The 16,223-nt window shown below is 37.0% G+C and overlaps 1 protein-coding gene across 1 annotated transcript; it reads right to left on the bottom strand.

The window, feature by feature from the left end:
• Positions 1-2,148: 2,148 nt before the first annotated feature.
• LOC100888895 (TLC domain-containing protein 3A-like) lies at positions 2,149-7,758 on the bottom strand. The gene is made up of 4 exons (XM_030991324.1): positions 7,677-7,758; positions 5,851-6,052; positions 3,701-3,796; positions 2,149-2,622 (listed from the first exon to the last, which is right to left on the bottom strand). Exons 1-4 carry the CDS (start codon positions 7,709-7,711, stop codon positions 2,251-2,253), a joined length of 705 nt encoding a protein of 234 aa, XP_030847184.1. The 5' UTR covers positions 7,712-7,758; the 3' UTR covers positions 2,149-2,250.
• Positions 7,759-16,223: the final 8,465 nt, after the last annotated feature.

The following is a 16,223-nucleotide window of genomic DNA, read 5'->3' as shown; positions in this document are numbered from 1 at the left end:
AGGAAGAGTGCCCCATTTTACTTCTAAAAACCGTGTGCCCATGCATTTCCTTAATTTGCACCTCTGAATTAAGTGCCCGGCCTCTTCCCTCAGAGTCTTATATATCGATAATAGCTAGGTCTCCCGGCCGTAACACTTTTCATAAATTATGTGACAAGCCGTTCCATGTATACTCCACAATTTAAATTGTTTTAATTAGCTCGCTCACTTTATTCACTCGCAAATGAATCTTGAAAACCAAAACTCACGTCTCCAAAGCCGACGATGCTGAAGCAGCATCTTGATAACGTAAAGAGAGAAAATCTTGGAATAAGATTCCTTGTAGATTGAATTGCAGGGGTTATATGTAAAATCTTATTATACATCTCAAATTTAAATCATATTTTTGTCGCTATGAGGTTACACTTTGCAGGAGCCCCTTCTTTCCAAAAGATGCCCTTTGTGTTGGTGCATCGGCTCCCCCACTTTGATTGACGCACCGCCTAGCTGTCTCTGTTCTTTTCACTCTCCTAGCTCTCTCTCTCTCTCTCTCTCTCTCTCTCCCTCTCTCCCCCTCTCTCTACTTTTCTCTTACGTGCTCATTATCTCCACCTTCTTGGTTTGGTTTGGTTTGGTTTTTCGTTTACAAAACATACCAATGATTAAACCGCGTGTTTTCTTTCACATTTATAGGCTTTTATTTAGTGACCAGTCTAAATGAATCAAAAAATAAAAAGGGAAATTAGAAAGAAACATGCAGTGGTGCTGTTTATACTGTCCCTTCCTTTCTTACAGTGTAGACAAAAGTACACGTATTTAAATATTGTACAATGGTTGCTCAGCTGGTAAACGAACATTACAGATAATAATAAAATGATTACATTTGTATATTACATACATACAATTAAGAATAACGAAGCGAGCAAGCACACTGTGTCAGCCGTCGCACTCTCGGATTTAAAAGTAAGGATGTTTTATTGTTTTTTTTATTTTTATTTTTAGACGTATTTTCAAAAGCACGACAGCCAAACCCAACGCGCTTGCACGCAAAAGTTATACATCAAGATATGCTTTGAAAAGCAGTTCCTTCAGTTAACGTTTGAACGTTTATAAGGAAGGACTTCAATTAACTCTAACGGTAGGGCATTCCAGTATCTGGGTCCTGTAAACATCGTTTTGGGGGCAAAAACAGTTCGGCTACGTGGAAGGTGTTATGCGTTGCTCTGACGTGTGGGATAAGCATATAGGGATCTATTTTTCCGAAACATTTTGTAAAAATATTTCAGGTAAGTTATTAGCAGATAAATTATACATGAATATACCAACATTGTAGTAGAGTAAGTCTGGTAATTTTAGATTCTGTTTTCATGGAACAGGTTGTTGGTGTGATATCCTACATGATTTATATTTCTAATATATAGCGCGTTTTTGAATGCATAAAAGCATATTCACTAAATTTTCACAAGTGTTACCCCAGGCAAAAATTCCATATAGGTGAGGTATGGAGTCATTATAGCAGAATTTATTTATTTATTTATCATCAGTTTTATTTAAAAACAGGGTAGTCTTTTCATTGCCAAAGGCCTGCTTTACAAAAGAACCCTGTACATACAAAGATTTACCCCCCCCCCCCCAAAAAAATAGAATACATTGTAGAAAACAAAGACAAACAACATACAGTAAGACATTGAGAAAATTATATCAAATGAATAAAAAACAAATTAAAAACTAAAAACAAATTAAAAACTAGATCAAAATGAACATAAGGCCTAAAATATTAAACATAATTGATACAAAGTAGAATGACCCCAAAAATACAAATACACATGCCATAAACATAGATATAAAATCAAAGGGGTAAAAGGTAAGAAATAAAACTACTACAGACTACAGTAATTAAACAAACAAACAAAACTAACTGTATGGTAAAAGTCACGATATAACACTAGGTATACAGTGCATACATTAAATTGATGGAGGAAGGGAGTGACTTGGTTTTTGAATAAACTGATGATAACATTTTACTTCGGGAAAAAGTGTTTAAGGCTATTGAGTATACCAGTATTTCTTGAGAGGGCCTTGCTCAAATTATTAATGTGGGATTTCCAAGATAAATCACTATCGATATAAAGTCCCAGAAATGTAGTGCAGTTGACTTGTTCTAGTTCGGTATAATTACAATTGACATGATTAGGAAATAATTTCTATGTATTACTAAATGAAACCATAAAAAGCATATGATGTCAAGCATCACATGACCGCAATTAATCACTACCGAGAGTGCAGACATCTATTCCGATTTCTTCGTATACCCGTTTTCACGACCGTTTTGGTGCCCATTCTGCACCGGGCCATTCTGTTCACTGTGCGCATTTTGGTATCCGTTCTTGATTGCCTTCGGTTTGTGATCTTTTGAAACTGCAGTAACAACCCCACAAACCACGTGACCTGCATTAACGTCACACAGAACATGACAAGATGACAGCCAAAATACATCGAGGTCGCGACCTCCCACAAAGTCAGGTGGTATGAGTAGGCATAGATGACGTACAAGTTTGGGAAGAGCACAATCCGCGTCAGAAAGAAAGTCGCTAAGGCAACAACAGTGTTGACTTTGAACATCATCGAATCCATGCTGCAATGCTGTAAAAGGAATATAAAGACATAGCATTATTGATAAGTGTGAGGATAAACTGACTTGAAGGAATACTAATTTCAACTTGGATGGGTAGGCCTACTATAGCGCAGAAGTTCCAACCCGATTCTAGGTTAAGTGGGTTTTCTCTGCTGTCCAATCTTTCTCCCAAGTGAGAGTGCGTCGGCAACTAGCACAGTCTTTAGAGGAAACCTCACCCTAAACAATGAGTGTAGGTATTCTGAAAATGAGATTTCCCCCCTGCCCTTTGATGTACAATATTCCTTACGAAAATGTACAAGATATAATAACTATGAAGATATTCTTGGCATGATTGTGATGCGTTTAAGCATGACATGGGCGCAGCCATTTTCGGAAAAATTTAATGTGACGTATACCAGTTGAAGTTGTAATTGTACCATGCACCAAGCTTTAGTTGGAAAGACTTTTAAAATAAAATCTTTACTTTTCGATGAGGATAAATCATAGCTGAAAAATTTGAAATTATATTTGGTGAAAAACATATAACAGAGGAACAAATATATTGTTATCATTCAAAATACTAAAATATAGCAGTTCACAAATCTATTTCATTTATGAGAAACCTTCACCCCAGGAGAGCACCAACTTATTCATGCAACTTAACTTCTCGTAATTGTAGTACAAAGGATAATAGTATTGTGAATGAAATGCTTCATCACCACACACACCTATAGGAAGGAAGCATCCATACATTTGTATACATTTACTTGATAAACGATTTCACATCGTACGTAATGTTATCAAGAAAATGACGATGCCCATGTCATACTGAGAAATTGTACACTTTTCTTGATTTATGCCTCTCTCTCATACACTTTTGGTGGAGAATCTTGTAGTTTAATGGGCAAGATTATAATAAATCTCTCAGAATAAGTAAAGTTATTTCTCGAAGGTAAGACCGCACTTTATACAGTCGCTGGCATCCTCCACCCTCCCTTTAAACCTGAATTACACAACTTTAAGATACAACCAAAAAAAATAATGCCCCCTCCCCCCCCCCCCCCCCCCCCCAATTCATTTTTTGTTCTTAATTGATATGCTTACCTTGATTAGGATCTTTCTGATGTTGATAAACGGTGTGCTAAGTTCGGTGACCTGCACGCAAGCAATCATAAAAGCTGCCTTTCCAAAGCGATAATGCTGCGGAGAAAAGGAGCAAATAATGGATTCGATATATGTCCTGGGGACTGTTTCACAAAGACTAAGAACGACTTTAAGTTGGACTTAACTATGGCAGGCTGTTCATGCCACTATTTTCTCTCATAATTCACTGGCATTGGTTTCTCAATGGATGTACCAACCGTGGTCACAAATCTACAGAATATACATTTTTTGATAGTTCATTATTGAAGGAAAAAATATTATCTAAAGATCATAATTGAGAGACCAGTGGTGAGAGCAACCAGTGGCATGAACGGCCTGCCACAGTTAAGTCCAACTTTAAGTCGATCTTAGTCTTTGTGAAACACTCCCCAGGATATATTGCATGCGCGTAAGGTGATCCCACAAAATAATGTTCCGGTGACAGTTGCATTTGGTCGAGGGTTAATATGGTTAGGGTTAGGGTGAGAATAAGGGTTGTCAGTGGGGTTTATGTTAAGTTAGGGTTGAGTTAGGTATATATAGTGTTTGGTCCATGGTTGAAGTTAATAATTCGGTTAGTGTAGGAAATTGACTCTGAGCAAAATTAATGTTCAGCTATCCGTATAGGCAGACCAATGCGCATACACACATGCACGCATACACACACCAGGGTGGTCGCTGGAAGGAGTAGACCATTATATACAAAACCGAGAATTATCGATGTGTTTTCATAACTTAATCACGATCATAATGAATAAATAACACATATTTGTAAAGCTTAGATCTCCCTCTTTTATTTGATGCAACTCTTATGATGCACATTTCACGCACGATTGATTAAAACACTTGAAGAGAGGGTACCAGAAATTCATTTGGCGGACGGTATCTGAATTTCAAAGAGAAAATCACATTTCTAGAAAGATCATTTTCTGCCCTTTCTCAATCAGGAAAAATGAGAAATACCAAAGTTCCGTTTGTTTAAATAATGCTTGCATTTCCATCAGTTTGGTTAAACAAATCCGTTTTCACTGGCTGCTTGCCGTAGTAACAAACAGAGCTGACAAAAGACCTTACTCCGTTTCGTTGACGATCAGCCATGCACAAAAAAGACGAAAGACTACATTATTTTTTTCTAAGATATTCTTCTAAACTGACATAAAAAGAAAGATAAATCATTTTTTCCTTGATCGGAACTCGACCTTTAAACAAAAATCAGATGCTTAATTATTATATAGCAGCTAAATGTGACCGTTTAGAATTTAGGAACGCTTTCTCTGTTTTCCCCTTTTTTGATACTGAAAGCACCAAATTACAAATTATACCTGAGCAGAAAGTAGGCCTACAAACTATGGTTGGATATTTTAAGTCAACTTATGTAGCAGTAAATTGTGTTGTTCATGAATAAGAGCAATTAAAAAGCGATTTAATTGATATAATCATTGAAATCTCTACGTCAATAATGTATTAGAACTTAACCACCGGAGTGTTGGCTCAGTCAGTAGAGCGTCCGCCTCACAACCGGGAGGTCGTGGGTTCTAACCCCGGCCGCGTCATACCAAAAGACGTTAAAAGATGGGAGTTGTTGCTACCTTGTTTGGCGTTCAACAATAAGGGATAGAGCAACGTCGATCTGGCGCTGCACAGTGGCTGCCGGGCTCACGATCAATTGGGCAAAAAGAATTTCCGTTTCGGTTTAATAAAATTTGGAGTGGACTATTAGGCTATTATTATTATTATTATTATTATTAATTTCTTGTTGATTTTATATAATTTCTATTCTTATTGGCTCGTGTGACATACATCTATGTTTTAACTATGAAATTGTGGAAAATTCAAATGATTGCATGGTGCCAAACTGCCGATTTCGAGGACGAAAAGCTCATTTATTTACATTTTTAGAAAACTGGCCTGATATGGGTTTAATCGTTAGACAGTGAAACCTGTCTATAAAGACCACACAAGGGAGACAAGATAAGTGGTCTTTATAGCCAGGTGCTTAAATTACATGTTTCAATGATAAACCATTTTCATGGGAAACAAAAAATGTTGTCTCTGTAGACAGCTGGTCTTTCTATACAGGTGGTCGCTGAAGCAGGTTTGACTGTACTTACCAGTACGAGGGGGTAGCCCCCAGCAGCGACCAGGACATGATGGACACACACCAAGGGATGTTCTCGCAAAAACCTTCTCAGAGACGTCGACCAGGTTGTTTCCATCAGTTGTTTCTCCCTGCAGTAAACCATATACATAGCTACCACGTCGTAAAACCAATACGAAGTGGCGAAGGCAAAGCTTTGGTCCAACAGTTTACATCTATGGCGGTACACAAGGGAACGAAAGAAAGAAAAATATTTTTAAAAACAGAGGGAAAAGGTGAATGGAAAAGGGGGGAGGGGAGCGTGAAAAATGCTAAACGATCCCAGGTGAAATGTGGGATCTTTGGTTTTTTAAAAATAAATTCCTAGTCATACAAAAAACCTTAGCTTCTATAGTTTTAAAAAAAAAATCGAATTGTAATAATCTGGGGCCACGCTACACCACTGGGAGAAGGGGTGTCACATCACCCCCCACCCTCTTAAAGGCATTCATTTCATTCTCCTCTTTAAAAAGAAGAATTAAAGACAAAGCTGAGTTTGACTAAAGACGAAAAATAATTGGTGAGCTTTCTCTATCTTTTTGTGTCATTTTTCTTAGTCCCATGAAAAGGATTACTCTTCAAATAACCTCCTTTTCAATTATGACGAGAATAAGCTATAAATTTCTGACAAAACTTTTATGCCACCTGTCCAGATGGTGTGATGGCCGGTTTCTGTGTGCAGTATATACATGTTTCAGGAAATATGAGTCAATTTCTCATCACTGTGATCATTCTAAAACTTCACAGTATTCTTACTTACTGCATAAGCAACATTTTCCAATTGTTTTCTTACACGATGCCTATCTATCTACCTATCAAGACATTCATTCCACAGTTTTAACTTTGGCTCTTAGAACTAAAAAATATACAAGGTGCTTGAGTAGAAAGAGCAAAATTTTCAACACATACTGTGCTAATTTTTGTGTATGAACATATTGCGATTAATGTCAGAATTTTTGTTTTATTCGGAAACAGGCTTTATTTAAAAAAAATATGATTTAATGTTTTCCTTTTTTTCGTTACCACAGGAGCGGGAGATGTCTCCATATAATTTTCAAAGATGAAAGGTGAAATATACCTACTTAAAAAGGACAGATATCAAGGGCCTTGTGTCGCCCCCGCCCCACAGCTACACCATAGCCTTGGGGGTGTCCTTCGTCTAATATTTCCCTTTGTTATAAGCATTTTGTTTATTGCTTAGGCCTATTTAAATTTATGAATAGCGACCCTAACTCTATCTTATGAATAGCGAACCTCATTTCGTATTATGAATAGCGACACTCTACTTCTATTATGAATAGCGACCCTCTACTCCTATTGTGAACAGCGACCCTCATTTCGTTTTATGAATATCGACCCTCTTCTCGTTTTATGAATAGCGACCGTCATTTCTTATTATGAATAGCGACCCTTATTTCGTATTATGAATAGCGACCCTTTCCTCGTTTTATGAATAGAGACGCTCGTTTCGTATTAAGAATAGCGGTCCTTACGAGTAGTGACCCCTTCGTCATGTTTATGAATAGCGACCCCGATCCCCTCCACACGTACGTCAGCGCCATGACCAAAATATGTGCGAAGTCGTAGATAGCTATAGCTGCTTGGTATATGGTACGGTGCACAAATTCACCTATTCAGAATAATGTCGTTTTAATGAGATAATTAATTCACTCAAATGAGATATTATCTCGTTTTAAAGAGATAATTTATTAATTCATTAAAATGAAATATTATCTCGTTTTAATGAGATACAAATATTTTTCACATGTCCCTTTCCGGGCTCCGTAAAAAAGGACTTACTCTTTGTAGAATATATCAGTATACGTTCTTGACATGGTTAGTGATCCGAGGATGAATTGAAACGCTGCTTGAACACAGGACACACGTCTGTCAAAGAAATGGAAAAAAGACATGGAAAAATGAAGGCTAATTAACTATAGCTGACTTCTGATTTCTCATCGGTTTATCACGGGAACCCCTTGGTTCCAGTAAGCAATGGGTTTATGTTGTTTCAAAAAGAGATGAAAACATTTCTGGAAATATAATGTTAAACGTAGGTAGATCCGGGGGGTTGAAACATCCGCGCCTCTTCCCCAGAAACAAAATATGTCGGGGGAAAATTTGTGTAGGGGAAAAGAAATGAAGAAATGAAGATTAATTTGATGATGTATTCACATTTTTCTTTTGATCCATAATATGAAAATCATTTATTTCATCAGCCCTCCAAAGCTGGCTTTGAGTTTGAGGAAGAGTCGCCTCTAAAGTAAAATTTTAAAATACCATTGTTTCACATCAAAGGGCTTGTTTCTATGACGTCTCATGGACTGAGGGAAGAGGGTAAATAGCAAATGTCCCCCCCCCCCCCCCTTAAATTTTTTTTTCTACAGATTCTTTATTTCGAACAAATATTGTCTTATCATATGCATATAAAACTTGTTTGACTGTAATTCTTCCAATATTAACGCCCTTAATAACCTCATCATTCCTCACTATACTGCTGCCAATATTTCTTCCGAGAAAAAATAGATGGGGCGAGAGTGGATCTCCTTGCTTGACTCCTCGCCTAATATCAAAGTAACCAGTAGCGAAATTCCCATTCATAACACAACTGCTTATATTACTATAAATAGTGTTTACTCACGAACAAAATGAGGGACCGAACCCAAATATTTCTAAAGAGGAAAGTATGAGAAACTGAATATGTTAGATAATGTTACGAATACTTTTTCAAATCAACTGAATCTAATAATTACAAGCTTTATCATCTGAATCCTCATTAAAAAACAGAACATAATCATCAATTAAAAGTATCGCTTCTCCAATATTTCGATTATTCATATAGCTAACATTTTGACAACATTTTGTAATCAACATTTGATAATATCATTGGCCTATATTTTTTTTGTGTATCGAGGGTCTTTCCATTCCTTCTCAATCAAAGTAATAACCCCTTTTTGTGATATTGATCATCTCATAACCTTCATTTAAAGCATCTACCAAAACATTTCCGATATTTAACCAAAGCGTAATTCAAAATTCAACTGTAAGGCCATTATTCTCCGGAGACTTGTTTAATTTAATTGCCTTTAATACCTCAAAGCACTAATCTTTTGTTATTTTAACTTCACATGCATGCTTTCCTTCCATCTTCTCTTAATTTTTGGAAAACAAATTTTCCGTGTCTTCATTAAAAAACATTTATCTTTTCCTCATATGAATTTGTAGACGACTTTCTATTCATTGCCAAAATAATGTTCCTATTATATACAACACTTTCACTCTCATCATCAGAGGTGATAGTGAGCGCTAAAAAAAGGGTTTAAGTGAGAGTTAAAAAAAAGGTTTTTAGAAATCTGAGCGCTTGCAAGTCATGGAACAACACCCCCACCCCACCTCACTCCCCCTAATTTTAAACCGGATTTACTTCGATCTCAGGAACTGTCCATTTTTGGAAGAAAAAAAATCATGATTAAAAAAAAAAATCCAAACAAAAATCGGGATGTTATCAGGCCTGCATCAAGCAATTCCCTTACCACGGTTTTCTTCTTATTTTGACTTAAGCAGTTGCTCGAAATACTCCTTGTTCTTTTCTCCTTCCTCGTACCACGCAGCTCGTGACCTAATCTTTATTCCTTCTATAGACTCCTCATGCAATTTATTTAATTGTTTTTTCTTTTCTTCCGATTCTTCCAACTTCAATGGAAACCTAACTAATTCACCTTTCAGCTGTTTTACTTCATTTTCTAGCCTTTGAATGTTCTGTTTCTTTTCTTTTGCCTTTTCCTTCGAAAATTTACTTGCGTATGCTGTCATTTTCATTTTCAAATAATCCCAAAATAACATTCTCTTGTCAAATATATTTTCCCAATTTCTTTTAATCAAATTAATTTCATTTATCATACCTTCCAAAAACATTTTTGTCTAAACAAAGACTATTATCAAATTTTCAATATGATCTTCCATTCATATCTTCAAACACTAATTTGCCAGAATAATTCCCAGAATAATTCCAGCATGGTCAGGAGTGATCAACTGCATATTTTCACAAGTAGTTACAGCTTGTTCCAATAATTGATTTGAAATAAACCAATAGCCTATTAACCATGGCGTATTTTGCCTAAACGCATACTACTTTAATTAAATCCGGATTAATCTTCGATACATCACACATCTAATTTCCTCAAAAAACGTCTCTAAATAATTTACAACGGTTGATCTAACTACTCTCGTAGCTTTTATGTCATCAATGTTTTCATGAAAAATAACATTAAAGTCTTCCCCTAGAATAATCGAATAATTCAAATAATCCAAATTTAAAATACGAGAGTCTATTTTTTCCAAGGGAGTTTTTTTTGTTGCTGAATATTTCCTCTTGTTGGGAAGTAAACACATTCCCTATTAAGAGCCTAATATCCAAAACTAAACCTTTTAATAAAATAAAACGACCATCCACATCTTTGATCACCTCCTCCACTTTTACATCTGAAGTGAACTCACTTAATATAAAACCGAAACTTAATTTCTATTGTTCAAACTACAGAAGTTGATGGTGATTGATTGGTTATGGTAGCATCAGTATTTGTTGCAAGGCCACTGGAGTGAAACCAAACTATATCGATGAAGCAGCGAATATATTATAGAAAGAAATTAAGTTAAACTATTGACCCTACCCCCAAAGGGTGATTGTTGCTGATAGTATTTCGACTTTCAGTTTAAAAACATTGTGCAAACGAATTAATCAAATCTATAAATGCATAATATTATTAATAAGTAGATCCGAGACGGAGAAATGCCAGCCTCATGAAAGATAACCAAGATAATTACATATAAAGCCTATAAATGTTACAAATCAAATCCTAATAACCTTTATTATAAGATGATGACGTCGATCCTAATCAAATGATTGGTTGAGAGCGTACACGTGACCAGGCATTTATTTTGCCTAACGCGTAATTTAGAAAACGACCAGTCATTATCCAATGGTAATGACCGGTCATTAGTAAAATCATGTTATAAAACATCATCTGATATAACAAATAAAACATAATCTTATAAAACAAATAGGCCTAATACACATCATTTTGTTCGGGCATATAACATTACCCACACTCGGTACCTTCAAAACAGTCCAAACACCCTCGGCTTTCGCATCGGGCGTGTTCCAAAGGTACCTTGCGTGGGTAATTCTTAGTAATGCACTCACTGCTGTGTATTATTTGTATAATAACCTATTTTCCCATCTTTTAAATATATGTCGAAGGTTCTTGAAAAGGGTAATCCGAACCAACAATAAAGTAATAAATGCATAAACACCAGAGCGATTCGGTTTTAAAGCAAAAGGGTCACTCAATCTCGACGTCATTGATGAAAACAAGCGATTGCCATGACTGACCCCAAGCCATGGATAATGGGCAATAATATTCGCGGTATTCGTTGATTTACAACATGACAAGTTTTATTCCGGCATTTATACCAAAACTCCTTTTATCTCTGAACCGTGGTATATAGTTGACAAATCTATAGACTGGTTTAAAGGTAAAGACCAGTTCTGGTCCTGCGATTGCATTGTGAAAGAAAAATTGTGGAATTGATCAGAAAAGGTTGATCATCTAGCATTTTGGCGTGTACTGCAAGGTTCTGGAATCAACAGGATGATAAGAAATTTGGCCCAGTCTTGGTAAAGTTACAAGCGCTGTACACAGAAAGATGTATATGGGACTACGCGATATCAATCCAGGCCGCATAGATATGATAATTTACCAAATATATCAATTAGTAGGCGGTTTCCCGGCAAAATTTGTATCATCACGTATTAGTCAAAGCATATTCTTTCACATGATTGGTAATAAGAGCTTCCGTTTCATTTTTTGAGAGGGGAGCGTTTCCAAAACTGGTCTTTACCTTTAAAGTTTATTTAACAACTAGAGTATACGATCATCACAACTTGTTAATTATTGTATTTTCAGCAGAAAAAAAAACTAACATTTGCGTATGGTACTATCCGTATACCCTGGATAGTCCAGATGGTCAGGAGATAGGTAAAAACCTTCAGAAATAGGATCGGTCAGGGAGTGTCGTGCACGAGTTTTAAAGAGAAGGTTGAGTTCTAGAAATAAAGATCTTTTTTATTCAGTTGCGAGCTTTCTTATAATCTTTGAAGTCAGTTTGGAAAACAAGATGTTTCAAACCCATACATATTGCTCCGATTGTCTCATTTTCGCTCGCTCGATCACTGCAGCACAAACATAGCTCGTTCGACGTCACTACCAAACTAGCCAATCAGCTGTCAATGACGTCATATTGAATGCGGCGGCAAATATATTTTGTGAAATTATCGAGAAATTGACTATTTCTAATTGCAAACTAGTTTTATTTTTGGATGGAAAAGCAGCCATTGTTATCTTGACATTCATTGAAGTAATCAGAATAGGGTAAGTTACTTCTCAGATGATTCAAGAGGTCCATTTTGTAGATAATTTGTTAATTTCTTAGAATGTTCCACTGTGTTGCAGGGTATACGGTGTATGCCATTGGGTGTGATGTGTTCGCGCGCTATAAGTACAGGCCACCGCGCCGTCGGGTGTATTCTCGTATATGTAGGTGCAAAGTCTACCACGCCCACTTCCCTCTCTATGCCTTTCTGAACATTCCTCTCCTTCTCAATACAATAACTTTCACCTGCCTAAGTTATTCAAACCATACCGCCTCGCCACTTCCATTACGTAATCATTAAAAGGATCCGCATATACAACATTTTCCTGCTATACGTTGTACTGTATGAAAATACAAATCTCCCTGGTATACCTTACAGTCCAAACGATAAATATGTGCCTTTAACGAAGCAGGCGACAATCGGCGTAGCAGACGACACTTGATAGTAATTTTGTATGTGAGATTGCTTTGCTAAATATAAATTACTTTGTTAATAAATATCAACTAAAATTTCTTTTACATTTCTTTAAACCATCATTGATATTTAATAATTCATGAGTGAGTAAAAGAAACATACCAAACTATATAATTATATGAAATACTTGGTGGCAATTAGGGGAGTTTGACGTGATGACCGATTGCACCCCTCTGTTAATAACCGAATAGTCCATGGTGTGTCATGAATATTCATGTTTTTGCTTACCTCGGCTAAATGTTTGCTTTTACTAAATCGAAAAATTACGGTGGGGGGGGGGGGGTTGGATGAAATGGACATAATGAAATAGGCAGAAGTGATCTATGATAATTCATGCTTTTTATGTTTCGTGTGCTCGACCTATAATCTTCAAATCGCTGAGCAAACTGAGTCCAAAGTTAGACTTGTTTCACATGTGTATTATAGGCAATGACGAGCTTGCAACCTATTTTGAAAAATTACGATGGGTGAACTTTCAAAAGTCAATGAGACATGAGGGCTCCAATGAAAGAGCTAGTGATAACGTACGTCGGGGTGGATGTGCTTTTCGTTTAAACAAAAAATGAATTTTTAACGATTTTAAAAAAAAGCGTCCATAGGCTAACATGTTATGGTGCTGACTCTGACCATGCTCTGACGATAGGGGGCGTTGTGAAATGAGACTAAACGGAGCAATATGGCTCGTTGCATTTAGAAAGAAATAGCATGGCCCAAAAACTATTATACGGGTGCGCCTTGATCCTGTCTCTATGCACCCCCTCTTCCCCCTCCCCACCCCGTCCCCTGACTCCATCCTTCATGTCGATCCGCCCCTAGATTTGTGGTTTGTCTATCTAGACTATATCAACGTCTCTTTTCAAATGGCTTTCGATTGGTCGCGGTGTATAAGAAACATTCGTAGCGTAATGGCATTCCAACAGGAGAAAAAGATGTCGCGGTGTATTCACGTGTATTTTTAACTTCCTTGTTTGTTGAAGACCAAGCATCTTGAGATGTACTTTCGTTTACTTACATGCATAGTAGGTCTTATAATTGTCCGAGAGTCGTAGCTTATGATGATTATAGCTGATCGAAAAATATATATATTTCGCAAATTAAAAAAAAAACAGGGTACTTCATTCAGTATCCAGTTTTTCATGAAGTCCAGTGATATACAGTATAAAGCTTACGGTTGCTTGGGAGATGGATAGTAGAAGGGGCTCGACGTTTCGAACAGGTTGACTATCCGTCGTCAGGAGTGGTGTCCTATTTCTTAGCATTTTGGCGTCCATTCACATATCGATACGTACTTGCCAAAGGACGTTAGCGCCGAGGCTGGGACTCGAACCGCGAACCTTGTAATCCACAGTCTGGTGACGCCTGTATTCACTGGACAACGACACTCTACATAATTATCATTATGAGTATAAAGACTAAATAAATATTTACAATAACAAATGTTACCTCATGGCAGTTCCGTATGCTAGATGTGGAGGGTACCTCCTCGACAAGATCCACTGGAAAACGATAAAAAGTCCCGGCCAGAAAAAGCAGCCCGCCATGAAAAGGGCCCATAGCAATGGGTAAAGGGGCGCTTCCACATTAAACTAATCCATAGTAAGGGGGGTTTGAAAAAATGCCGCAATATTCAGTCGCTGTCTTTCTAGTAAGCGACTTCTACGTACACACTGTGTACGTAGACGATAGGCTATTGATATACCCCGGGATGATTATAATATTCAATGATGACCCTTTATGAAAGTCCCCGATTCAGCTCTTCACCCCGGTTGAGCAAGCAGCAAATAATAATCACAAACAAGGTAATTAAATAGGTGACTGATACATATATTATATACACGCGATCCGCAAAACACTATTATAATATGATTCTTCTTCAAAATAGTCAATGCTAACCTTTTATGAGAGCCCTGATTCAGCTCTTCACTTCGGTTGCCCAGGTCAGAAAAACAGTTGAAAACAGTTGGATTTTCAACTGGTATCAACTGGAATCAACTGGTACCAGTTGAATCCAGTTGAAACCAGTTGACACAACTGGTAAACTTCACACGCACCAGTATATCCCAGTTGAAACCCATTGACTCTACTGGCACATGCTGAAAACAAACCAGTTGATTCCAGTTAAAACCAATTAACCATACTGGTATATTGTTACACCAGTTGACACCAGTTAAAAACAATATATGCGTTACTGGTACATCTGCCAGTTGATTCCAGTTTAAAACCAAACCAAAGTGGACCATTTGAGACCAGTTGTTTCCAATTGGAACATATTGAAACCCAATGGGTTTTTTTTACCAGTTGATTCATTATTTTGAAAGCCATTAACTATAGGCGTATACTGGTATATTATTAGACCAGTTAAAACCATTTGGCATTAATGGTAAACCCAGCTGATTCGAGTTCGAAACCAGTAGATGATTACCAGTAAGTTGCTTTACCAGTTGAAAACCAATATATGATAACCACTTGAATTACCAGTTAAACCAGTAGATGATTACCAGATGATTTACCAGTTGAAACCAATTGATGATTGCCAGTTGATTTACCAGTTGAAACCAGTAGAATACCAGTTGAAAAACCAGTTCAATGTATCTTATGCATATTCATGATTAATTTGCATGTTTTCACACAAAACATAATCATCATGATCTGATCAAGCAAATGTGACAATGCACATCAATTTTGTGATTTATAGTTTTTTAGTCAATCATTGACAAATATATTATATAATGTCTGATCATGTTTTACATATAATTTAAGACGTACAATTATATATACTGATATATGTAATTGATAACCAGTAAAAACATGTACAATTTTGTATGTATGTACAAACTCTTCATCTGGCCTTTATTAAATGCCTAAAACGCCTGAGCTTCGTGGGCTCTGCCCCCCTGGACCCCACCAAAGGCCCTTAGGCTGCCCCTGGATGTTCATCTCATCGTAATTTAATGCCTAAAACCCCTGAGCTTCCATGGATGCTCATCTGACCTTAAATGAATGCCTATAACCCATGGGCTTCCGGGGGCATCGCCCCCTGGATGCTCATCTGACCTTAATTAAATGCCTAGAACCCCCGAGTTTCATGGGGCTCCGCCCCTTGACCCCCGCCGGGGCTTTGTCCCTGGACCCCATGCCAATTTACGCTCTACTTGCTTCGCTCGCTTTGCTCTACCTGATCCTAAATACTTTATTCCCCCTCCCCACTTTAAAAAACGTTACCAGGCCTGCGTAACATGTAAGAGTGGTGGTGATGCGAATTTGTTTCTGCCCCCTCCCCCCTCAAAAAAAAATTGTTGTTGATTTTTTATGTACTTTTCTATTTTGTTGCATTATTTTTATATTGTGATTTGGCAAATAAATACCATACCATCATACCATTTGTTTTATTTGTCTGACATCAATCAAATAAATGAAAACTATATAGCTGCATGATATCA

The sequence above is a fragment of the Strongylocentrotus purpuratus genome, unplaced genomic scaffold (genome assembly GCF_000002235.5).
Source record: "Strongylocentrotus purpuratus isolate Spur 01 unplaced genomic scaffold, Spur_5.0 spur5_scaffold_2, whole genome shotgun sequence".
Classification (NCBI taxonomy): Eukaryota; Metazoa; Echinodermata; class Echinoidea; order Camarodonta; family Strongylocentrotidae; genus Strongylocentrotus; species Strongylocentrotus purpuratus.
This window is presented reverse-complemented; position numbering and strand designations above follow the sequence as displayed.